Source organism: Sminthopsis crassicaudata, chromosome 6 (genome assembly GCF_048593235.1).
Source record: "Sminthopsis crassicaudata isolate SCR6 chromosome 6, ASM4859323v1, whole genome shotgun sequence".
Taxonomy (NCBI): Eukaryota; Metazoa; Chordata; class Mammalia; order Dasyuromorphia; family Dasyuridae; genus Sminthopsis; species Sminthopsis crassicaudata.
The window spans coordinates 6,993,729-7,020,266 of NC_133622.1; the positions used below are offsets into that span (position 1 = coordinate 6,993,729).

Below are 26,538 nucleotides of genomic sequence, written 5' to 3' on the forward strand. Positions count from 1 at the left end.
TATTGGGCAAGTAAAAAAAAAATCCCTTTATTCCAACCTTTCAAAAGAATAAAGAAGAACATATCTCCTATTACAAAGCATTTGGATTTTTTTCCAGTCTTTTGTTGAACAAGTAAAGAAATGGAAGTAAAAGGAGGAGAGAACTTTAAAAGCCACAGAGGAGTATTATAGAAGTATTGTTCTTTGAAGGGGAATAAAGGGAAGGATTTGTTAGTAAATCAGCCCCCTAAGGGTTGTTCTTGACAACTGTCATCATCTGACCCAGCCGTTCTTACCCTTTTTATGCCATGAGTCCTTTGGGTACTTGAGTCCCTTCTCAGAATGACAAGATTTTTAAAGATAAAAAGTACACACAGAATTTCAAAGGAGATGAATTATATCTAAATACTATTAGTTAGCAAAATATTTTTTTAAATAAGTTCAGAGTTTTGAGGTTAAGACTTTGGTCCAGGGATACTTGACTCCATTACAGTGTATTAGAAGAATTAGTCCTCCTACTTAATGATTCTTAAAACAGTTGGAATTTTTGCAATGAATTGTAGGCAGTCTGCCATTTAAGTTTCACTCACTGTATGTGGGCTTCTAGTTATATCTGCTTTGAGGCTGCTCTGTTTGCCATCTAAATTTGCTAACTATGCATGAAGAACGTTTGGCCCAGTTTCAGCTCCCAGCTTAATACCATTTAGCCTTCACTTTTAAGACCAAGATAGACTTCTCTCTATTTATACCCAAGGTAGAGAAACCAAAACAAAACTTTAAAAGTTGTTTTTGGCAATTTTTAAAAGTGCCAAGATGAAGATGTCATTACTTGTGAAACTATTTTCTTGAAAAAGAGATACAATATTCCTTACTTTCTTGCATTGGAAATAGGGTTTGTCTATGAAAATGAAGAAAAGATTTCAAGAATATGCTTCCAGATTCTAAGTAAGACACAAATGCTTCTTATTAGAAATATTTTATGTATTCCTTATATTTAAAAAAAAAAAAAAGAAAAAATTTTTTTTTCAAAAGAAATGATTTTGTCCTGGTTAAACATTTCAAAAGCTCCAGTGGTTTTGCCTCTGCTTTATTTCCTCTTTTCCCTTTTTGTCCTATCCCTCATGAATGGAATGGACATTACTTAAAGTTGACAAAATTATATTGTTTATCCCTTTTGAATAAAATTTACACTCTCCATTCTTTTAAAAACTTTTATATTTACTTTAGCTTGTTTTTATTATTTATTTCTATGTTGCTTAAGTTTTACCTTAAGTTTTACCCCATTCTTCTTCCCAGAGAGCCATCCCATCCACCTGGAAAAAAATGTTTACCCTTCTTAATTTTAAAAGAACCTGAGTGTGGTGATCTGTCCTCCCCTTTCACTTTTGTGCTCTTCTTTAACTCTGCCCTCTCCCCTCAACATATTCCTTATTGATTAAATATTTGTGTACCTAGTGTACATATTATTAAGTCCAGCTAAAACTTTAGCATATCTTGAGATACAACTTGAAGAACATAAAAGTTGTTTATTGTTCATAGGAACATTCATAGTTTGGAAACAGTTAAAAAAATATGATCTTAAATAGAAGAAATACTTTTACAAAATACTTTTAAGAGGCATCTACATGTTTAAAAAACACTTCAAAAGCCTTATTTCATTTATTTTTAGTAGAATGAATGTCTCATTTGGCAGTTTGGACGTTTGACAAAATAAATCTCAGTTATTATTATATAAAATTCAATTTTAAATAATTTTCAAGTCCAGCTTTGTAAATTAGAGCTAAAATAAAAAGGACAGGCTAGATTCTCTGAATGTAGTTACTAAATTTCTCTGTACGGCACTGACTGCAGAATTCTCCCATATTAACTACTAAAGTTATCAAATATGAAATCTTCCCTCTTAAAACATTTAGAAAATTAGGAAATTTAACATGAAAAGCAACCTCTCTTTATGTACTACTGCCATTCTCCCCCAAAAAAGTCATTGAAATTTTAAGGACGTCTTAGATCATCTATAAAACAATTCATTCAAGAAGAATAATATAGAGCATTCATATAGCTACTTCATAAAATTGCTCATTCTTAAGAACACATTTTAAAAAGTTTGTCCTGTTACCACTAAGTTTTTATTGAAATTCCTTTTTTGATTCTAGTTATTATAGCCATTGGTTGATGTAAATCAGAAATAATTAACATTCTCCTTTTGATTTCTTTTTTAAAAATTTATTCTGTGAATCACCCACAATATTTTGCTATAATAATAAATGCTTAGCTGTGTAATTGGGAGAAAACATATACTTTTTCAGTGATATTTTTGTGTTCTAAAAGCACATAAGTGCTGTAGAGAAAGTATTGGACATAGGTTGTGGCTTAAGATTTATCATTACTGTAATCTCAGAAAAGTCACTTAAATTTTTACTTTTGTTTCTTCATCTGCAAAGTAGAAATTATCGGACAGCTATTATGAAACTTAACTGAAATAATACATATAACTTAAAAAAAAAACCCAACACTACCCAAATTTGGTTGGAGGCAGTGAGGCGGCAGAGTATATAGAGTGGTGGTCCGGAGTGGGGTCTCCAGGCTCTTAGCCTGGGCGACCTTCAGGTTTATTATCTGTAAAGTTGAGATAATCCCATCCATTTCAGTCAGTCATTGGGGGTACAAAAGAAGGCAAAAGGCGATCCCACTCTCAAGCCCCTCACCATCTTTAGGGGAAAGACATGGTGCAGATAAAGAGACACAGAGCAAAGCTCTATTTGGGAGAGACAGGAAATTACTGGGGCAATACATCTCCTTTAGGGGCCAAGGAGGGCATTGAACACCGTGGCTATCACTGCAAGCCCTTAAGGAAGGCTTATTCTGTTCCATTTCCTTCCGTGGATGCAAATTGTAACCTTAGATGGTCTTTAGAATGTCAAAAGTGGACAAAGGCGGTTGTTCGGAGTCTTCTGAAGCTCTTCGGAGAGCTTGGTCTTCTGTCACCAGCCATATGAGCAGAGCCTTTACCATCTTGGAGTCGCATGTGCTGCTTTTTGCTGTGAGGGCAGAGCCTTCAAGAACGAGCCAGGGCCACCCCCCTGTGATGTCTGAGTAGGACTGACGTTGGAGGAGAGGGGAGAGAGGTTCCTAATTAGGAAGCTGTGTCCAGCATTTCTTCTTGTGTTTTCTAGTGTTAATTGGAAATAGAACTTTAAAAAATCTATTTGTAAATAAATAGGTGGAACATAACCATCCATGGGTCGGTTACTAAGGTTGACTTTTCTTACAGGGAAGTACAATTTTGTTTTCATTCCATGTGAAGCCAGGAAAAGGGCACTTTGGAGAACTTGGGGTATTTACTATCTTGGGATGATGTGGTTGTTCTTGGCTTTGAGAAGGGGAGTCACCATCAGGACTAGAAAACATGGTCATACAAGGTCAAAAGTGAGCTCTCCCCCCTCCCCCCCCCCCGGCCTTTAAGCTGATCTTGGCTCTGGGAGGCTGAGCGGAAAAGGGAATGTGATCCCCGGCTCGAGAAAAGTCTGCCCAACTTCTTGAACTTTGAAATAGAGCGTTGATACAGTATCCTAAGGAAGAAAGGTTCACTATTTTTACTTGAGGAAACACTGTTTCCTTAAATGGTTTTAGAGAGATGAAGACTATATTTGTGAGTCCTTTTTCACAGGATTTATGTAGGGCTTAGTCTTAATTCTGACACAAGTTCCTCATGTGACTTTCTTCAGGTTCCTTATCACAAGTGTGGCCAGCTGATGTTAAACCACGAGAACTCTTCTCCTTTTTTATCTTATAAACATTTTTATTTCTGCCTTTCCCTGTGATAGCAAGCAATCAGATCAAGGTTTGGTAAATTCCAATTTCATAAGAATGGTTTGGTACAAGAGACTCGGACCCTGACAGAATGTGAAAGCGCACTTCGGTCTGCATTCAAACGCTGCCGCTTTCTCTGGAGTGGACAGTGCGCTCTGTGCTCAGTCCCTGAGATTGGCTTAGACTACTATGGTAGCTCTCATTGTCATGGCTCGAGGGATGGAGGTGGAGTCAGCTCCTGTTAATAAGCTGCTTTGGGGGAATGTTTTTGGAACTTTTGCTAGGTTTGTTTGGGGGTGGAGGGGATCATTCAGCCTAATAGTAGGAATTTAGGGTTCTGTTTTTCCTGGGCATTTTTTTGTTCCTGAAATCTGGAAAGAACCAAAGTAAAGGCTCATTACTGTGAGAATGGTCACTTTGTTAGAAATGTATTTCTTCCTGTAGGACTTCCTGTAGGATCTCCCTCTGCCTCTTGCAACTTTAACTTCTCTTCAAACTCTGTTCCCTGTCACAGGCCTTTCCTAGAGGCCTCCATTTGTTGGTAGTTTCCTCCCCACTGCTCTGCTCCCTTCACTCAGTGTCACAAACTCGTGAGCGTGACTCCCCACAGTAGAATGTAAGCTCCTTAAAGACAAGGACTGCCACTTTTGTTGTATCCTGCACGCCTGACACAATATATGGTAGCATACAATGAGTGATGAGAGATTTTTGTTCCCCCACCCCAAATAAATAGTCTTCAGACTGGCGTGGATCCTAGCCATTTACCACTACATTAGACTGTTGACTGATGTGATCCCCAGTAGAGTGATTCAGCAAGAGACATAATGAACATGAGCTAATGTCTTTGCAAGTGTTCTAACTGGCTAAAAGGGCATCTGCCAGTATGGAGAAGGAGCCGTTAGATTGTACTGGATCTCGTCCAGGGCTAAGAGTTTGGGACTCTTATAAAAATTGTTCTAAACATGGCAAATTAAAAGCAATTTTAATAATAAGTTATAGTATTTTCATATTAGGGAGAATTCATTTCCTATCATTGGTATTCATAATTTTGTATTACTTTCTCTCCCTTGGTAATAAGTGTTTGGAGAAGGAACTACCACAAAGCTAGGTGTGAAATGGTCATCAAAGGTGGGAAAGTAAAAAAAAAACAAAAAACAAAAAAAACTTGATTCATGAATTCAGAAGTCCTTGAGTTACAGAAGTATTTATACTTTTGTGAGCTCTCAATAAGTTTTTGATACCTGGTAGTAGTGTACCTATATGAATTAGAAAAATCCTTTTTGAAACATTCATTTTACTTTGTTTCTTAGTTTTGATAGTTTTATGCCTGGCAATAAGAGTTGGATGAAACATCATAACACCTTTTTTTTTTTTTTTAAGGAAAGAAAAGAAAAAAAATTAAAACAACCTGCAATCAAAATTTGCCAATTATTTACTGGCAATAACAGATAAGAAAAGCTATTATTTGCTTTTGGAGTATATTTTGCCACATATGGAGACTATGGATATATATTCTAGCATTTAGTATTTAGGCCTATGTGGAGAAAAATACTTATTTGCAAAAAGAATCTGACTTGAACAAAATGTGAAGAATCATTTAGGACCAACTGATTTATCTGGCATTGGCAGTAAAATGACAAATTATTGCTGCTCAGTGTTTTGTTCTTTGTAAGTAAGGGTTTTATTCTCATGACATAGTCATAGAACTGACAAGCAGCCAAATTAGTTCTCCTAAGTCAAGAATTTTATTCTCTTTATTTCAAGATGAAACAAATTCTAGGATTTTAGAGCTGAGGAATCTTAATCATCACTTAGTTGATCCTTTTTTCAGGGCAATGAAACCCAGGTCATGAATTTCAAGTGAATATACTTTATAATGCATTCACATTCCCTCCCTTGTAATGGGGGAACGTCTGTTAAATGGCTTTATCATTTACTTATTGCAGCAGTGCCATTCTGGCCACTTGCAGTATAAATAGGCATATATTCACTTGAGCTGTAGTAGCATTTTGACCAAAATAATGAAGTGTCCTATGAAGTGTTTACTTTAGGGATGAAAAGGCAAGAAAAGTGATTTCCTTCTTTTCTTTCCTCCACTTACCTCCTCCAGCTAAAATGAACATTATCAAATATTTATCAGACATCAAGTGTGTACTAGGGATTTGTGATAGTGGGAAACAGAACTACTTGACCCCTCGCAGAAACAAGTTAATAGTAAGCAAGAGATGATGGGTACAGAAGTATTTTCAGCACTCTTGGTTTTTGTTTTGTTTTATTTTTTCTTGTTTCACCTTTTGAAGAGAGGTATCACACCTCAGACTGGCAAAATGGAAAACTAAGTTGCTGTCACTATGAATTTGCCTGTTTTTTATTTATACCTTCTAAGCACAAGGAAGATGTTTTGAATTAAGAGGTCAACTATTGGGCATAGACTGAATCCCATTGGGGTGAAAAGATAGTCAGTAGCTCCTTCAAAGGATGTTCTGTGCTCTAATTTGAAAAGCTTAAAAAGAGATTATTTTGCCGTGAATTTAAATTTGTGATTTAAAATAAATTATTATAACCAAATAAAAGGGACCTTTATGGGATTTGTTTTGTTTTGTTTTTTACTTTTTCTTTTGGGTATATGATCAGGTTCTTAAATCCATATTACAGCAAATGTCCTTTGCTAGTTTAGGTGCGCACCATAAGATAATTTAAATCTCCCCAGACGGTTGAGTAGTACTGATACACAGTGTACACTGTAACATTCCCTTTATCACAACCATTTTAAAGATTATATACTTAAGAGTAACATAACTAAATGCTATATCCTCTTGATCATGAAATACTGTTCCTAAAGTAGTTGCTAGGATACATAATAGATTTTACATTTTAGCAATTTTCTAGATAGATCTGAAACTGTAAGAGATTTAGAGTTTAATTTCTTTTGTCTTTGAATTATTGGCCAGTTTGTCATATAAGCTGAGGTTTACAAATTTTTTTTTTCCTCTTCCATCTCCAGCAAGCAAATGCTGGGTAATTATAAGAAAAAAATAATTATAATTAGAGAACTATTCAAGAAAGATTATGAGAAAATATTTGTTTTGTTATGTAAGTCAGCTTCAATTTACATTGTCTTGTTTCAGAAATGCTCTATGTTCCTATATCATTTGAGAGATAAAATTTTTAGTACCATTTTTTGCATATTCTATAGCTATTAATTGATCTTTAATTGTACTTAGTAGAACCCTATAACACAGTTCAATTTTTTTCATTTACTTACTACTTTTAAATGTTATAGTTGGGTTTTGGTTCATTTAAGCATATATGCCATATTTTATCCCACTGTTATTGGTTTTTTTTTTTTTTTTTTTTACATTTTGAAAAAGTAATTCCAGTATTCAAAATTTCAAAGCTGCTTAGGAAACAGATTGAGTCAAACATGGACCTCTTTGACAAGAAAAGATGAAAGTATTGGCACTCTTTCTGAATTTCAGGAAATAGGAGTGGCTTTCTTTGGTTGCTGTTGCTCCTAAAGCACATTTTGGGATCTTATGATTTGAGTTATTTTAAAACTTTAACTCTGATGAAAAAAATTCGACCCAATAAATCTTCAAATTAAATATTGTTTTTTTAATTCTAAAGAAAAATATTTTATAAACATAAATATAAAATATTCTTTTATTTCCTTTACACCTTATTTTTTTCTCTCTCCAAAGGTCGCTTGAGCTATCCTCATCCAGGGACTGACAATCTTTTGATGTTAAATGGTAAGTGATATAAACATTTATAACTATCTAGTTGAATCACCTATACTAGTGTGTTTATAAAGCTATTTCTCTAAAACACTTCTTGTTAAAGTAGCCAGAACAATTTGATAGAAGACAATATTAATTGTATGAGAATAAAACAAATTCTCTTAGTTTGGATAAAACAATAGGTAGAATTGTGACTGGAAAAGTGTTGATTTTATACTTAATATATCTTTAACTGTATTGGTGTTTTTTTGAGGACAGCCTACTACTTATTAGCATTGCCTTTTGAGCTAGGAAGCCTGCATAATTATCTTTTAAAGCAAGGCTTTTCTCCTCACCATGATTTGAAACTCTTTTAAGGTCAAGAGCATAATTTTATTAATTCTTACTCCCAGCCTTCCCCCAAACACCAATCTTAAGTGCCTTATACATTTACATATTATATCTGCTAGCTTTGATAATGTCTGCTGGATTTGGTGATGTTTACAAAGAACATTCACCATAGTATTTGGTTGCTCAATAATTAGTTATAGGAATGCAGTGGAATATAGAAATCAGAATATGGATGCACATTCCAAAATGACAGTTCTGAATGAAGATGAGTCTTTAACAAAAAAAGAAAAGACAGTACTCCAAATGGAAGTGGTTTGGAGAATTCCAAGGATTACAGCTAAACTTAAAATTTTAGTTTCTTTCTACTAAAGATGTCATAAAATAGAAATGGATGAGGAGTCAAAAACAAAGAAGACTATAGCTAATGTCTATTAATTAGACTTGGAGAAATAGGAGATGGGTGAAGCAGGGGAATAGAGCTACTTATCTGGCCTATGAATCAAGAAATGCTATCTCTCTCTCTCTCTCTCTCTGTCTCTCTCTGTGTGTGTGTGTGTATATATATATATAAAAATTTCTTTGGGAGAGAGGCAGAGTATTATATATATATATATATATATATATATATATATATATATATATATATATATATATATATATATATATATATATATAAATCTCTTTGGGAGAGAGGCAGAGTGGGAGAACAAGAGTTAATTGATAGACTGACTGAGGGAAGAGCCTAAGCAGATGGGGGTATCATTTTAAGGTCATGATGTTGCAGTTAATCAGTCACTCAGATATTTGTGCCTGGAGCCAATAGAGATATGGCACAGTATTTAAGGGGGATGGATCACACTTACAATTCAACTACTTATTTGCATATACCAGAAGTGGTAAAATCTGCCATATTGCACTCCCCAACCCTTTTTCACCCCTAGGGGAAAAGTAAAAACATACTTTCCCAAGTAAGTTCTCAATTAGTAGCAAGGATCCAGAACTCTAAAAAAACAGAGTGTATTATATTTCAACCTATATATGTGAAAAGATATTTTGTCAGGAATTTTTTGGTAGGGAGAGTGGGGTGGAGAGGAATTAAAAATTTTTATGTTAATATAGTTTTAAGTTTAGAACAGCTTTTAAATGGTAGTTTTCACTTACCTGCTGCAGTTTTCGAATTTATAAAATTACTGTGTCAGCAAGAGACTTAGCAATAATTTCTCTATTAAATTTCTGCATTTCTTCTTAAGTCTTTGGTATTTAAATACTTCAGGATGATTCTGGTTTTTATTTTGACTTTGGAAGAAATTTTTGAATTTTATTGTATATTTTAAATATATTAGTTAGCATATTCTTTTGAAGGAAAAGTTACCTACAGAATGGCTTTTTTTTTTTTTTTTAACACTTCAGATGTTAGCCTATTGACAAAAAAGATCTCAATTTTTAACAAGACTATAATATAATTATAAATGTACTTTTAACATATCTAACTATATCTATACTTAAATTATGTTGTAATATATATAATATACTATAATTATTGCATAATTTTTACATTACTTTTAAAAAATCTTCCCTTTTTGGTAACCTCAAACATAATTGCTAATGATAAATATAACAAAAAACTCCTACGTGGTGTTTTTTCTAATAGTCACAAATATTTGTAAACGAGACTGTGCCACGAACCAGGATCACGAGGGTGTTCTGCCAAATGCTTTAGTCAACTCTGAAAATATATCTTTATTGGTACCTGATGGCACCTAAATTTCTGTTTCATCCCTTCCCCATCTTGTCTCCCAGAGAAGCATATTCCTATCTAAAATGAAGTTTATTTGAGATAAATTTCTAAACGAGATGTCTGTCTTAAGGACATCTCCATGTATCCTCTTAGCCTTTAAATTCCTTCTTGCCCCTCATTTTGATCAGGTGAACCCATACTCCGATTTTGTAAAAGATTAATGAAATGTCAGATCATTCTGAACTTAAAGTGGGGAAATAGATGCTGAAAAGTAAGAATTCAAAATTAGGTATAAGGAAATACGGAAGTGTGACTAGAAAACAGTTTAAAGGCTGGTGTGACAGAGATGTAATAAGCTGGCAGAAGGGGCACAAGAGGAGGTTGAACAACAAGTACGTGAAAATGGAAAGTTAAGCCACCAGAGTTATTGAGAAGCGTGAAGAAGTCAAGAAAAGAACCTAGAAGAGGTTGGAAATTAACTATTTTTTAATGTTGAAGTCCATATGTGATTATTCTCATTAAATTGTGCTTGGAAATGCAGAGAGCGAGTGGTATTTGTACTATACTCTGTAGTAGGCACTCGCCAAATGTTGACTTAAAAAAGTGGCACTTGGTGTACCCAGAAACATTACATATTAACTCTCTGCTTAAAATATACCCAGTGAGTCACTGATCTCCAAATTCATCCAGTTGTTTTCCTTTTAAAATTAAAGGTTACGTCCTATATTGAATTGGAAAAAACCCCACAAGACTTAGAGGATTGAAGATTATCCAGATTAATATAGTTCAAAGCTTACCGATGCTCCTTTTCATGGTATAAAAGGGTAGAGATCTGGAAATGCGTCCCAGTAGGAATGACTTAAGACAAGAAGACTGAGGCAGGGCATTGTGGCCATCTTCGGAGGCTGTGGTTGTCTTAGGGTCACTCTGTGGGCTCGGACCAGGGCTATGAGGGATCGAGGGGGAAGCTCCATGCCCGGGAGAACTGGGTAGGAAGGGTGGGCAAGGCGGCTTCTTGGAGAAACCATGGTTCCCTTCTCTGGATCCAAAGGTCGGGAACACTTTGTTGAGTGGGGGATGGGGCTCCAGGTGGAGGAGACAGCCCAGGCTGGGCATGAGGAGGCCCCAGTGTGAATGAAGCTGGCTCGGACTCGTCACCTGGGTACCCCAAGAAGGGTCGTTTTGCTCTGGGGCCTTGGTGATCCTGGAGAAAAAGCAGGCTTGATGACTGCGCTTAGTTTAGCTCAGAAGTTCTGATTCCACGTTCCAAATAAATTTTTAAAGCCAAGATGCTGAAGCTTAAGAGACCATGAAGGTTAATGATGGCTGGCCCGAGTGCTTAAGCGCCATGGCAAGGGTTTTTGGTGTCGCTTTGTCTCACAACTTTCTGTTGCTTATTGGCTCTCAGAAATCCAAAATGGAGGTGTGTGTGTGTGTGTGTGTGTGTGTGTGTGTGTGTGTGTGTGTGTGCATGCATGTGTGCGTGTGTGTGCGCCATCCCATGCATGTGTGCGCGTGTGTGCGCCATCCCATGCATGTGTGCGCCATCCCATGGGGGGATTTTAGCATGAGAAGCCACTGGCCATCAGAAGCATCACATAGAACGAGGAGGCTCTTAGCAACCAGTCAGTCCCACTGCAAGGAGCTCCAGCAGAGCAGGTGACATCATGAAGCCCCCACGGCCGCGCTGTCAGCCCCCTGAGTGACCCTCATTTTACGAGCAAAGAAAAGGCCTCGCCTGGCCGAGCAGCGCCCTGCGGCCCATCAGGCTCGAGCCTGCGATGGAAGGGGTCTCTGCTCCTGAGAGATGATGGAGAGAAGCTGGAGAGCTCTGGAAAGAAAGCAGGGACGCCCTCTACCCTTAGGAAGCTTGCCAGACCCTGAAGGAGAGAAGACCGTAGAAAGACTTGAATTCAAATTCAACTTCCATGCTTAGTAGCCGTGTCACTGTGTTTCTGCCTCGCTTTGATGGCACTTATTCCCCAGGTTTGGTTCATGTGGGTTGGATGATTTTACAAACCCTAAACCACTACATAATGTTGCTGCCGCCACTGCCACCTCCACTACCACATTCAGGGAAGTAAACAGCTCATTCATTAGCCAAAAAAGACATTTCTGTTTATTTTAATAGAAAGAAGGCTACAGCTTCCTTTATATAGATTTTATATAGATTGAAAATACCTGCAAATTAAAACACCCTAAGTATATTTGGATCACAGTGATATTAAATCCATCTATAAAACACTTCTTAGCCCTGTAACTTTTTGTAAAAACGTTTTCTTATTAGACTTTGTCCCTAAAGTACAAATTTTCAAAGTAAACAAGTTCTTATTAGTGACGTGTCTGAGCACTTTACTGGCTTTGGGCTGGAAGTGGCAACCCATGTAGGAATTATTTTCCATGTTTTAATTAGATCCTTAATGAATGTTATTTTCTATAATAGTTGTAAGGGTTGACAGAATAAGCGATTGGAATGGCTGGTTCTTTATTGTAAACAAAATTTTCTTTTCTTTTTTTTTTTTAATTTAGGCTGGGGTTAAGTGACTTGCCCAGGGTCACACAGCTAGGAAGTGTTAAGTGTCTGAGACCAAATTTGAACTTGGGTCCTCCTGACTCCAAGGCTGGTGCTCTATCCACTGCGCCCCCTAGCTGCCCCTTGTAAACAACATTTTCAAGGGAACTGGAAATTAAAAAAAAAATTCCCAGATTCATAATTTTCAAGCTGCAAATTATGACACTTACATAAATGTGCTTACTGCATTTTTAAATATCCCCACCTCCAATTGTGTATAATCAACAAATCAGATAGGCTGTGAGACGAGCCAGCAGGTGAACTGGCTATGAGGCCAGACATTTTCCCCATGATCCTCAAATTGTGATTCCTGGCCATGCCTTCATCACAATTGAGCATTTGAAACTGAGAAACAAAGAACATCTGTAGTGTGACTGTTTAATACAAGTTCTTCCTGCTCTCGAGTGTCTTGTTGAAGCTTAATTTGAGACTCTGGAATGCCAAGTAATTCTGGGATAAGATTTTTAATTACAGTTTTTTTTTTTCAAAATACATACATGAATAATTTTATTTTTTTTCCTGCCTTCCCTCTGGGGTAATTTAAAGATGCCCTGACCTTAGAGCTAAGTCATCCTGGACATTGACATTTAGATGGGTGCTTTCTGCTGCTGCTTGCAGGGCCCGGGGCCAGGGCTGCAGCTTGGAGCATAGTCCATTAAGACCTTATTTATTTTGTATCGGCCTTTTCTTATGGTCATCCATCTGGCCCATATATTTTTCAGGCTCGAGTGGGCTATTTACGACAACTGATCTACTCCTATCTTGTCCCATCCCTCAAGGAAGGTTTTATTTTGTTATTCTTTCCTCTGTATTAGGGGGGAGAGAGGGGAGTGTGTGAGAGGAAGTGAGTGTGAGAGTGAGGGGGGAGTTTGGACATTAGAAAAACGAGCGGACAATTCTCTCCTCTCCCCTCTCCTGGGGATCCTCCCTCAAAGGAAGGCTATGGGAGGAAACGAACACCAAACCCCTGCTATTTGCCAGGCCCTGGGCTAAGCACTTCACCGATCTTCTCTCATTTGATTCTCTCAGCATCCACAGTGAAGTGGATGCTGCTATTGTCCCATTTTACAGAAAGATTGGAATAGATAAAATTAAGGCTTCCCTGGGATAACATACAAATACTAAGTGTCAGAGGCCAAATTTGAATTCACAGTTTTCTACCTTAGGGCCCAGGGCTCTGTCTACACCCTACCACGTTATAATCAATATAATAAAAATTATATTCATTAAAATAAGAATAAATTAGAATAGGGCTAGGCCGGATTCTAGAGCAATTCAGACGCCTGCCTCCTTTGGCCTGTTCTACACTTGCCTCCAGTGGTTGCCTAGTGGCAGGGGAGCCTTCTTCCAGTCTGCTGCCTCATCTGGCACATCCCCAAACTTCTCCTCTTAAAGCAAGGTTAACTAAATATAATTTGGGTGACTTAAGAGGGATCGTTCCCAGTTTTATGCAGAAGTCACCAAACTACAAGATAAAGTGCCCAGTCCATCTATGGCTGACTAAATGCAAATAAAACGGGTTAGAGTGGGGAACTAAAAACTTTTGGTTGAGGAGGCAGCACCTTGTTGCCCGTGGATCTGGGCGACTCCTGGCAGATAACTGATCTTATTTATCCTTAATTTTTCTTCATCTGAAAAGAGAAACTTGTAACTTTGATACCCACCTGGTCAAAAAACAAACAAACAAAAAACTTCACAAGAATAAATGAGTTGGTTTAAGTAGAGGGGCTAGATACTATACAGATAGACATTATTACTTTGTCTTTGCATTTGAAGGCTATTTTTTACATGAGACATAGTAACAGAGCTTAGCCATTAGCTGGCTGAGGCTGAAAGCCAGAAAGCCCTGCTTTTGACTCATCCTGGCTGTGTCCCCTTCTAAATCATCTATGGGCCTGTGTAATTCTCTGTCTCTAGAGGTTGAGAAAGTCGTTTCCCTGGAAGGTTCCTATTTGAAATCACAGGCCCCAAAACTGATTTTGATATTTTATCATTTTTGAAAAAATAAATGATTATAATTGAAACGTTAAATGCTTTTTTTTAGTTCTGCTGGAGACACCAGTGCAATCTTGCATTCTCATGAAGTGTTTTTTTTTTTTTTTTTTTTTTTGTAATAAAGTCTGAAATCAAGGATTAAGATAGCTGTTTTACATTTTGTGAGAGAATATTTGTATTTTGTTCACATGAGAAGATTTTACTTACCTTGTATTTTAACACAACCTGTTGTTTTTCTAAAGACTTCTTCAGAGAGCTTTTACCTGTTTGTTTTTTACTTTGTATTTAATAGCAAAATTTCTTCTTGGAACCCTGAAAACTCATGATGGGGGCAATCTGATTTTAATAGTATTTTTTCATTTGTTGCATTGATTTCATGCAGTGTTCCTAGTATACGAATATTTGATTTGCACCCTTTTTTTGTTCTCACAAGGAGTCTTTGTTTAAAACAACCAATGGGTAATTTTCAGCAAATGCATTTTGATGGGGAGGAGAGAAGGGAGAATTCAATTTTATTTTCAATTTCATTTTTTTTCCCCTCTCCCACTCAGTGAGAAAGCAAGAAAAACAAAATCCATTATAAATATGTATAGTCATACAAAACAAATTCCCTTAGCCGGTGCTTTCTGTAGTAAATAAGGATCTAAGATTTCAGTATCTGATTGAAATGCCCTCTAAGAAATAGTATAAAAAGCTACAAATATTGGAACATCTCTCTCCTTAAAAAAAAATAGGGCCTAAGTGCTGACATGCATTTTTGTTCATACCTCTGTGGTATCCACAAGAATTAGCGTATTACCACCATGCTTATACAATCACATAGGACTCGGATTGAATTCTTAGAACCTTTTTTCTGCCAAGGGCCATTTGAATATTTAGAATATTGTTCATTCATATATTGTGTTGAAACAAATTTGAATAAAGCTAACCTAGTGTTATTAAAATTTTAATTCATTATCCTTGCGCTAGAGTAAAAGTTTTTAGTCTAGAATCTGAACTTGATTGGGGGGGGGGGGATGTTGTTTTGATAACTTATTTTAATGTCATTTGCTCTTCTTTGTAAGTCTGTATTCTTTTTTGTGCCTTTTAAAACATTCTGAGAATGGGGTTCAGACTATGAAAGGTCATCCTTGAGTCCTCTTGATAATTGTTTTTGGTCAACTTGTGCGTTGGCAGATCACCTCATTATACTACATTAAACTTTCAGGCTTCAGTCTCGTGAAAGATTAGGCTCAGTGACTATGGAGAAAACTCTACACAATTCTTTAAATTATCTATCAGCTCTCGGTCAGTCTGATTGTAAACTGTTGAATTATTTTTCATCCACCTCATAGGTTCTAGATCGGGGGTTCTCAAACTACGGCCTGTGGGCCAGATGTGGCCCACTGAGGACGTTTATGCGGCCCGCTGGGTTATGGCAAATGGGCTGAGGGGCGGAGACAGAGTGTGACGTTTTGTTTTTACTCTAGTCAGGCCCTTCAACAGTCTGAGGGACAGGGAACTGGCCCCCTATTTAAAAAGTTTTGAGGACCACTGGGCTAGATGATAATTCCATTGATAGATAGCATAGACCTTAGATGGTTTTTGAATTGCTGAAACCAAAAGATTCTATCACTTAGTGATAGAACCTAACCACTAAGTGATAGAATATACTTGTAACTATAAGTATTTATTATACATTGTACCTATTTTATCAAATAAAAGACTCATTCAGAAACTAAGAATTTAATTCAGAGTATTCTCAATTTTTAGGACAATGGTATCCAGGATTTATTTTAAACTGAAAACTTTTAGTCTACTCTTCAATTGACTTAAAAGAAGAAAGAAAAAGTAAATTTAGGGTGTGATTTAACTAACCGTAACTAAATATTGTAATTCCTGAAACAAAGTAGCTCTAATTTCAGAAACCCACCTAGATTTTTTTTCTTAACACAAATATTTTTACATGTGGGCATGTTTACTTCTGACATTTTATAATTTGTCCTTTGTTTACATGCAGCGAGGAGTTATGGGCGAAGACGAGGTAATTCACTTATATTTGCTATAGTATAATTACTTCTCATTGAGCTTTTGCTGACCAGTGTTTGATTATTTACTCTGGATTTTTTTTTTTTTCCAAACTTATACCTACAAGGTATGGCAATTTCACAGTTGATTTGAGTGCCGATTTCAATATTTGAATCCTAAATCTTTAGCTAATTAATGCATATTTTAATACTAATTGCAATTAATGTGTATTTTCAAGCTTATATTAATTTCTCTCCACTATTTATATAGTTGAATCTTTTAAATATGGCTTCTGCTTGCAGCTTAAATTTTTGAAGGAATCAGCTTTAATGATACTGATAAATGTGATATATGATTGTTCTCACATACTCTTGTCTGACTATATAATTGAAGCTTTTGTTTATTGCTGAATAGTTCACACAATTTAAAATTATTTCAAAGTTAAATCAGGTAGCCATTATATCATTGGTAACTCTTATTTTACAAAAAGATTATCTTGATCATTATTTTGGCTATTTTGAATTTGTGACCTTCTTGGTTTGCCTCTTGATACTGCAAGGGAATGTCATTGGGAGGGAAGAAGCCTAAAAAATTGAGCACTGAAGTCCTGTATTGGATAGTCTAATCTGTGTTCTTTTTCTTGGATAATAAGAGAGCTGCAGAAATGACCTAATTAAGCTTATGGGTCACAATCATAATTTTGTTGAGTTAGTAGAGCCCTCATTATTCCACAGCGCTAATTTCTAAATTTTAGAAGGTCTAACATTGATTTCATTCTTAAGCTCTAATTTCATGAAATGCTTAACTGAGCTTTTACATTTTTCCTTTTATACACGAAAGAAATCTAAATACACAAATTAAGGTTACGAGGACTTTTCCAAAGGTCATTTCCCACTGCAAATTCTCAGAATGCCATATCCCAAGTATAAAGTGTTGGTGCTCATTTATAGACATACAGGTTGACTTAATAATCAATAACGTTATTCTTTGGGTGAGACATTTGGTGGTGGTGGTGGTTTTAAAATTAAAAAATAAAAAAAAAACTTTTCCTTCTACAATTTGCAAATAATTTTAAAACTATATTGCAACATTAACATGTCCTTAAGTATACATTTTCCTCTCCTGAGATAATGAAATCATTCATTGTGAGTTTGCAGTTTTCCAGTGGAATGTGCCAAATTAATTTCCTCATGCCCACGTGAGTTTGATAAGCAGAACGAGAAAGATTACTCCCCATCCCTATATAAATGTTGGTGGGTGTGGTGGTAATGTGTCAGCTGACTAGTAAATCGTGAGCAACCTTTGAACCTGCATCTTTCTACTCTTCCCACCACATGACACTTAATACAGATTTGCTCAGAATTTATTTTTATCTTTTAATAGATTACATCTAACTCTTAAGACAACCATACATTAAGTACTTTTACTGTGTGTGTACTGTGGTTAAAAAAAAAAAAAAAAGGCCCTAGCATGTAGAGCTACAGGGGACTTTAGAGATGATCTGATCTAGATTCTTCACTGTATAGATCGTCATTAAGATGACATTCTTTTGCTTTGTGTAGTTTGTATTTTGGGGACGGTGAAAGGAGCATGATGGGAGAGGAGGATGTTAGCCCCATGTGTAAGATGTAATGATTATCTTATAGAATGAGTCATTTATTTGGCTAGTTTACTCTTCACATTTCTAACCTCAATCAAAGCCAAGTTCCTGACTTAGCAACATTCCTGCTCTTGACACATGTTAATTTATGTCTTGGGAAATATTCTCCTGTTCGTGATTTCTTCTTAAATCTTCCTACACCTGATCCCAATCACTGAAGGCCCCTCCTCCACCCTCCTTCATGCTATATTGCCATCTTCTGACTGTTGGAATGTTAGTGCTTTTCCTTAAGATTTCCTGTCAGTCAGTTAGCAGGTACTCCCCACCTGCCAGGTGCAGAGCCCTGTGCTAGAAGCTGAGGATGCAGATAACAAAAAAAAGAAATATTCCCTGCAGGCAAATGGGGATTGCACCTTAGGTGAGGAGATAAGTTATAGAAAGTCTTGTGCACATATGTATAGGGACACACAGACAGAATTAACTGGGGAGGTGTTAGCACGGTAGATTTGGGGAATGGTTCCCTGCAGAAGGTGAGACTTGAGTTGCAACTTGGAAAAAAAAAAGATCTCTTTATTCAAGAGGCATTACAAAGCCACTGGAATTTGAGTAGGGGAGTTCCACCTAGAGGATGTCCTAATGGAGAAAGGCTTGAGCTGGGAGACCAGTTAGGAGGCTGTCACACAACTCTGGGAGAGAGGTGAGAAGCTTGGCTGCCTGGCAGCGAGAAATGGGCAGAAGGTGGAAAAGGGACACAGCAGCCCGCAGGGTGATGCACCTTGGACAGAGGGGAGCACTTGGAGCTCTGTCCAGGGTGCCATTAACAGGTTCTTCCATTCTCCCTTTACATCCTGGTTAGATCCCATGGCTGCAGATTTCTACACATCTAGACACGGTCTCGAGCCGAGACCTGTCGAGGTCTCCTGTATCCCCAGGTGATGCCTGGGCCTTTAAATTGGATGGCCATTTTAGCTCGGTGTGTCCAAAACGGAACCTTCCCTGAGTTTTGTTTCATGCCCTTTGTGGGAACCACACAAGCACAAGGACCTGGGTTGAAGATTGTCCTCTGACGCACTCTTGTGTGAGCCCACCCCGCGATCCCGGGCGGCACTGACGTGCTGGACCTGAAGTTAGCAAAGCTTGGGCTCAAATGTGGCCTCAGATGCTCATTGTCAAATGTGGAAATGGCAAGTGCCTCCAAGAGCTTTGTGGTCCTGGAGACTTGGGCACACCGCGGGGTCGTACCGCAGATCCTTGTGGCTCTAGAGGTTCTAGGCTGCCCTCCAAGGCTGATGTAGCAGGAACGCCAGAGACCTCCGAGAGAAAGAAGCATTCTCCTCCTGCCTGACCCTTCTGGGGGAGGCCCAATTGCCTTTCTGGGCAGTAAGTTCCATTTAAAAGAGAATATTTCTTCTCTACACTTTAGGTCCCTCAGGCCCGCTGAGTGCTTTGCATTCACTTGGTGGTGGGAAGGTTTGCTGCCAAGAGATACATTTCCATCCAGCTTACTGTATTTATCACCTCCTTGTGGAAACTGTCTTGACTTAAGAGAGTCAAGAGTTAACTAAAGTAAGTGTGGTGTCAAAATCAGCACCTCCCTAGGAATGGTTTTAGCTCCTCACACTGATAAAAAGGGAGGCTAAAATAAACTCTTGCCTTAACAGTCCAAAGTAGGGCTGGCTATCTTTCCCCTGTGATCTTTGCTCCCCCATCCAGGGACCCAGGTTCACACTTCCGTGATTCTTCCGTTATCCTGTCAGTGGCCAAGTCCTGTTTGTTCTGCCTTTCTGACCTCCCTTAGGTCAGCCTCCTCTCCTGGGAGGTGAGGCTCTTGTCCTTGCAGCCAGACTATTACAGTCCACTCTCCGCGGTGGAAGGCCAGACTGTTATTCCGCAGTTCTGGCCATCATCTTCCCCAGGCTCAGCAGGCCCCACTGACTTTTTATTGTCTCTTCAAGGCCTTTGGCTCCAGTCTGCCTTTACAATCTCTTCACCTTCACACACACTAAGCTGACCTCGTATTCCATGAGGTCTCTCCCAGTTTCATCCTTCTGACCCTTTGCCCATTTGTCCCTAATATAATCTTCTTTCTTATCTTTCTCTCTCAGAATCCCTAGTTTCCTTTAAATTCTAGCTTCAGTGCCACTGTCTGAGGCCTTTCTGACTGCCCTCCCTCCTCTCCCTGTCTTCCTCTGTTCACACAGCTGCTGGTCCTTCTTTACCCATTACCTGGTATTTGCTGGATAACTGCTTAGGTGCCCTTCTTGTTTCCCAGACAACTCTAAGCCACTTGAGAATGGAGCCCGTTTTATTTATATCTCTGTGTCCTCGGTGCCTGGGATAGTGGCTGAGAAAATTGCCATTAACAGAACAGGCATTTAATAAATATTTATTTATTGATACTTGTCTTGGGCTTGAGGTAGCTATCATCTGATCAAAGGAATAAAAAAGGAAAGGATAGTGAATAAAGAGAAACTATTTTACTTAATTATGCCCTTAAAAACTTGAGATTAAGATAATTTAGTGCATAATTCACAAGGAAGTGTATTATTTACTCCATATGAATTTATCAAATCATTTCTGAAGTTCAAAGAAGTGAATCTGAACAATGTCTTGGTATTTATTTACATTATTTGGGGGGAATTGGGGAGAGAAATATATTGGCTTTAAACAGTTAAGTTGGATTAATTTGGAAAAATTAGAGGCTATACCCATTTGTATAAATTGTCCTCTTCTTGGAAAAGTCTTTCAACCAATTCCCAAGAGTTCTATCATGATTAAACCGTTTACAAAAGAAAGATCAAATATAATCTTCCCTTTTTCACTAGAAGAGGAAACTCCAAAGTTAAAGCTTTTTGTCCTTTTTGTTTTTTCTTCATTGGATCTCTGTTGTCCAACAAGTAAGATGAGTCAAGCTGCTTTGCCCTTGTTATCTTATTCATGTCCATTTCCTCAATGCTTCCCTTTATATTCCTGCTTTGTTAACTTAGGACACTCCCTTGGCTCTGCCAGTTCCCCTTTTCGCCCCTCTGTGTCTTGAATTTCTATCCTTCCTTTAAAGCTCAGTTCAGATGCCCTAGTACATAAAGCCTTTCCAGATCCTTCGTTGGTAATGAGGCCTTGAGTTTCCCACAGTGTGTTTAGTTCCAGGAACTCTCAAATGCCCTGTTTGTTATATTTTTATTCAGTTATCTGTAGTTGTCTTCCTCTCGGATTCTCTTTTATGAGGGTAGGGATTTGCCTTAGCTAAACTTTACATTGCTTTCCCCTCGTGCTTAGAGTTTCTACAGAGGTTGTTTACTAAATGGTTGTCAGATCTTTTTAATCTTTCTAATGCTTTCGCTGAGGTGATATTTCGGATACCTGTTAATTTGGGAAGCTCTCAAGACTTTTATCACTAAAAGATAGATGTAGAAGTTCAGATAAGAATGAATGTACGCAAAAACAGTCCCATTGATTCCATCAGTCTTAATTTAGAGACAATAACAAACTGAATTTGGAATGAGAAATCGAATTCCAAATTTTAGGTATTTTAAAGTTAGGGCCAAGAATGACAAAAAGGACAGGTTAGCTTCTCACCACCTATAACTTGGCTTTTGAAAGATTTATTCTAATTCTGTATCGAACACTTTGTCCTAAAAAAGAAATCCAAGTAGTTGGGAAGCACCTGTTACTTATCAGGTGCTTAAAGGAGAAATTGGGTATAGATTAGAAAAGACAGCCACGTGGGAAAATTTGTTCATTGTGAACAGTGGTCGAGTCATTGAAATGACCCTTAAGGTCCTTCTAAAGATCTAGATGTGCTTATAAATTTTTATAAATTAGAATCAGTTTCTGGTTTGGTTGCAGAGTTAAAAATTGTTTGCTTTCATACATGAAGAGGTTTCCTTTCCTTTCTTAACCAATGTTTCTTAACATGTGCTGTTAAATCTTGAAGGGAGACTTTTTGTTTTTAGTTTGTCTTCTCTTCGTTATTTAACTCTTCTGTGCCCAGCAAACTTTTCATTAACATAAACAAGTCGGCTGGACAAATATTGACGGAGCTATTTTCTCTAAAGATCATCATACGCAGGTAGAATAATAGACACATTATATAATCTGAACTGAGCAAACAGGTGGAGGCCCTCCGGTTTCTGAATTGCTTCTAAGCCAGCACGTCGCTGTGTGTCTTACTAAAGAATGTTCCATAATGTGAGTTGTCCTCTGCCAGGGTAAAGAGCACATTTAATCTGATTTAGACTTTATCAGTCCTTAATGGGGAAGGATGGAAGGAGGAGAAACTTAGTCCTTTGTTCCTCTGTATCAGCGAGGTTGGGAGTGAGGCTGGGAAGTGCCCAGATGTTTGCCTTTTTCTCTGGGTAGCGCCCAGGCTCTTGCCAGTCTGTGGGAGCAGGGGGTAGGGACCACAAGTGTCTGTTCAGGCCCCGGCTGTCTTGCTGGGCACTTTCTGGGCAGCTCCCTTCGTCTTCCCTCTGTCCATCGGCCTGCTGCTGAGTGTTGGGTTTGAAACCCGAGGACCTCTTGTCCACCATTTGTAAATGGGACCCCGAGAAAGGAGGAGATGGGACTGGAGCCTTTCAGATATTTGTAAAAGGAGGGGGTGAATCTGTCTGCAGCCTGGGCTAGTGCTGTGTCCCCCCCCACGGACAGATAGACTTGGGCACGTGCGCACAGTGGGTGGGATGCGGAGCCAGGGCTCAAGTCCATGGTTGGTTGTCGTTTGTTGTCGGGGCGACCGTGACCTGGGGAAGTGGTACAGGGCAGTCACTGGCCGCGCTCCTCCAGGGCCAACTGGGTCCGGTGGCCAGAGGGAGATCAGGACGACTGCAGAGGGCCCGGGTGCTGTGGAAAGCTCAGGCTTTTGAAGATGAGGTCCTCGACGAGTTTTGGTTTGGCCCAGGCTGTGTCCATTCAGTGGCTAAGGCCGAGTAACAATAAAGGCGAAGAAAGGTCCCTTTTACCTAAAACAACCACAAATCTGGAAAGTGAAGATCGTTGGGATTTCTGGCAGGACCGGTTCTATTCTCACTCGGGATCAGGACCCAAATTCGGACCAAGCGGGGATTGGTGCAGGACCCGTTGTTGGTCGTCTGTGAGAGCCAGGATGATTGGTGGCGTGACCCTTAAGAAATGTAGCCGGTTAACTCAAAGGGAAAAAGCAGGAGAAGGAAGTGCCCAGCCACGCCAGTGTCTGCCAAGGGTGTGACCCCAAAAGGTCACGAAGAACTGGACACAGTTGGGAACAAGGGACCGCCGCCGCACGGGGCTCTCCCTCCTATGTGATGGAACCTCCCCGAGGTCAGGATTGTTGCATTCATGTCCCGAAACCCCTCCCTGTACAGTTGGGAAGGCCTTTTTCAAATTCTTAGCCAGGGAAAACACTTCCTGTAGGAAGTGTCCTCTCAGTCTTGGGGAGCTGGGGGGCTTGAGAGTCAGAGGGGCTCTGGGCTGCACATTTGGGGGGCAAGGTGCACAGAAGGGTGGGCTGGAGCCAGAATGCAGAGGGACTTGGGCAGCGCCCTCGGTGGTGGTCCCCAGTTCTCAGAGAAGCGAGATAAGGCTGACGTTGGAGTCAAAGGACGGTGTCCTTGGGCTGATCGGACTCTCACCCCGGGTTGGGCCAAGTAGTTCGTGGGCACGTGTCACACCTCTCTCGAGCTCCTGCACCACTTCTGGGGCCGGAGCCGGGTTTGGAACAGTCTCTGTAGTGTCCCCTGCCCCACGCCGTCAGTCCCGAGTTTTTGCTGCTTCTGACCTCCGGGGGGGACCTTCCCTGTTTGGGGGCTCCGTCACATGGTCTCAGGGCAGGTGTGCGTTTGACATTCCCACGGCAGTCTGCAGTTTGTTTGGACGGGGCCCTCGCTCCCCTCAGCTTGCCAGGGGATTTTCAGAATGTTCCCAAGCCTCGGGCAGGAGAAGCTTTCCTAGCGGGGTGCTCAGGGGGGTACGCAGGTCAGCACAACCCTGAGCTCCAGAAGCTTCTAGAGCGAGGCCTGGGATAGAAAGCTCTGTGCTCTAAGAACACTTGTTTGCCGGCAGCCCAATGAGTTAGGAGAGAGATCAGAAGGCCGGACACGGCCTGGAAGCTGCCGCATAGTCCGGGTAGAGGTCACGGGGCCCAAGCCAGAGCGGCGACTGTCTGGGTAAAGAGAAGGGGACGAGTGGAAGGAATGGTTTGGAATTAGGACGGACGAGGCTTGGCACTTACAGTTGAGAGAATCTGGGTGACTAAAGTGATGTCGTGCTCTTCAGAGGAACTTGACGTTTAGGAAGGAGGGTCCGCCATCTTGGGGATGTTGTTTGGGAAGCCTGGGTGGGGCTGTCCGTGGTGTTGGGCTTGGAGCTTAGAGGGTGAGAGCTTGCTACGGGTGGGACCCTTTGCTAAATCTGGTCCTCGAGCCAGTGATGAGATCATTGCGAGAGAGGAGGACCAGGGCAGAGGATGGATGTAGGTGATAGCCCAGAAAAGCACCCAGGGGAAGCCATCAGAGGGAGGAAAAGAACCGGAGGGAGAAAGGCTCCAGCACAAAAGGAGGTGAGCGGTGCATGGAGAAAAAGCCGTTGTATTTAACAGTTCAGCCCTGGACCTGGGGTGAAGAGTCGCTGGGATGGGTGCGCCCAGAAGCCAGGATGCGCCAGGGGTTAAGGAGAGGCGAGTGAAGGAGCAGACTGTACGAGTGGCTGTGGGGGGCAGAGAGGGGAGAAGTGGAAAGGGTTTGGGTTAGTTTGGGACCAGAAATTCTGTCACTGGTGAGGGGCGCAGCGGGGCGACGTGAAGGGCATCGGCAGAAGGGAGCAAAGAGAACCGTCGCCTCAGACAAAATCCCAGAGAAACGGTCTGGGAAAGAAGGGCTGGGCGGCCCCCAGTGGGGGAGGCTTCTCATGCACTAAAGGGATCGTCCTGGATGAGCGAGGCCCAGCTTGTGGTGTGACTTCTCGTGGGGTTTGGCAGCAGGTGGGTGAGAACAGAGAAGGCAGATGGTGTGGGGGGGTACACGAAGGGCAAGTGCCAGGAGGAATGGGGGCAAAGTTGGAACTGGTTTATGTGAGAGTGCCTGAGGGGGATTCTGCAGCAAAAGTCTTAGACTGGGAGAATGGGCGGGGAAAGGATTTGAAGATTTTAATCTGTGCTTGCATTTTTTCTGTTAGATCTAGACTCAGGTTCTAGCCTGTGAAACTTTCTCTGACCTTCCCCAGTGCGTTAGCGTCCTCGGCTTTGTTGAGCGGTGCTACTCCACCAGAGACCTCCTGAGTTAAGCCATCCAGGGGGCCATTGTGAATCCACAAGTAGCATCGTCTCGGCCCACGCACATTGCAGTCAAGCACAGCCGTGATGCTCGTCACGTGTACGGTATGGGTCGGCCGTCACCTTTAGGAGCTGAGCTCTTGAACTTCTTCTGTGGGCCCGGAAACGTGCTTCGTCTACTACGGAAATAAGCGGTCTGCCACTTGTTTTGGAAATCCATCTTGTGTTACTACAACGATTTTTTCCCCATAATGTCTTCTGTTGTGATCGCTTTCATTCAAATAATGAGATTCTGCTTCTATAAAGGCCTGTGAACTCTAGTGAAGATCGTTTGTGATAGCGGCATCTAATGAGAAGTGCATTGATTTTCTTTATCTTGTTGTAGTAAGAAGTTTTAAGCACTGAAGTTTTCGGGTCCCTCCTGAAAATGGATTTTTTCTTCTCAATAGTTAGTACGGAAATAATCAAAGGACTATGAAGAAAAAGCCCATCTTGTCTTAGTATAGCCACAGATTTATTTGATAAGCAGATCCTTGTCTTGCCACATTTACCTACCTTTGCCTACCATTCGTTGTTTTTATTTGTAAGTTTTAGCATTAAAATTTAGGACCAGGAAGAGACTTGCACATTGTCTTTTCTCTCTTCCTTTTCTTCTTCACTCCCATTTGTGTATTAACAAAGGGAGAGTTTTGGAACATAGAAGAGAAGCAGGATGACAGAAGAGAAAAATAAGTTTTCTAGTACTTTTTTTACATTGTAGAAATTTCAGATTACTTCTAGAAAAGGATGCATTAAAATTGTTTTCCAATATTCAGATCTACCATGTTCTTCATCTTGTTACCATAAACGGGCAGAATATGTGAAATTTGTATTCTTTTCATGACATCCTGTGATCCTCCTGGATTTGAACTTAGTAAAATTAGACTTCTGATGGTATTGATGCTAAAGAAACAATAAAATAAATTTAGTCATCTCCTCTTTGGGAGGAAGAGTAATTGCTTCTTACAATCATACTTCTATATTCAATATTGTACTTCCGTTCAGATAAAGTGCATGCAGAATTATTCTAGCCAATTGCAGAAAAGAATTTATAATAACCTCAAAGACACTGAAGTTGTGTACTCATCAACTTTTCAAAGGAAAGTTTGCAAACTTCTGCACTTACTTGAAACCAAGAGTTGACTTGAAACTTTGAAACTGAAAAAAAAAATTTACATGGCAACTGTATTCCCATAAACAAAAAAATGATAGTTTATTATCTTAATTGCCAAGTTTTTTATGGAAGTGGATAAATCATTCTCACACTAATATTCTTTTTAATCTTATTTATTCACTTTTTTCCTTAAACCTTTGATTTCCAAATTCTTTCCCTTATCCCCACTTCCATCTTCCATTCAGAAACCACATGTGAAGCTACACAAAACAATTCCATAAAAGTCATGTTGTGAAGGAAAACTTAGATCTCCTACCTTAATAAAAAGCCCTCAAGGAAAATAAAGTTTTCAAAAAAAAGAGAGAGAGTAT

At 39.5% G+C, this 26,538-nt stretch overlaps 1 protein-coding gene across 5 annotated transcripts in view; it reads left to right on the forward strand.

Annotated features, from left to right (window-relative positions):
- Window positions 1-26,538, forward strand: part of CPEB2 (cytoplasmic polyadenylation element binding protein 2) — a 62,825-nt gene that overhangs the window by 14,955 nt on the left and 21,332 nt on the right. For 2 of the 5 annotated variants that reach the window (XM_074275333.1, XM_074275331.1), the window contains 2 exons: window positions 7,491-7,541; window positions 16,164-16,187. In XM_074275333.1, coding sequence (XP_074131434.1) covers window positions 7,491-7,541; window positions 16,164-16,187 — 75 coding nt within the window. Of the gene's footprint in view, window positions 1-883; window positions 925-7,490; window positions 7,542-16,163; window positions 16,188-26,538 lie in introns of those variants that run through there. The other 3 variants (XM_074275334.1, XM_074275332.1, XM_074275335.1) reach the window with 2 other exon arrangements.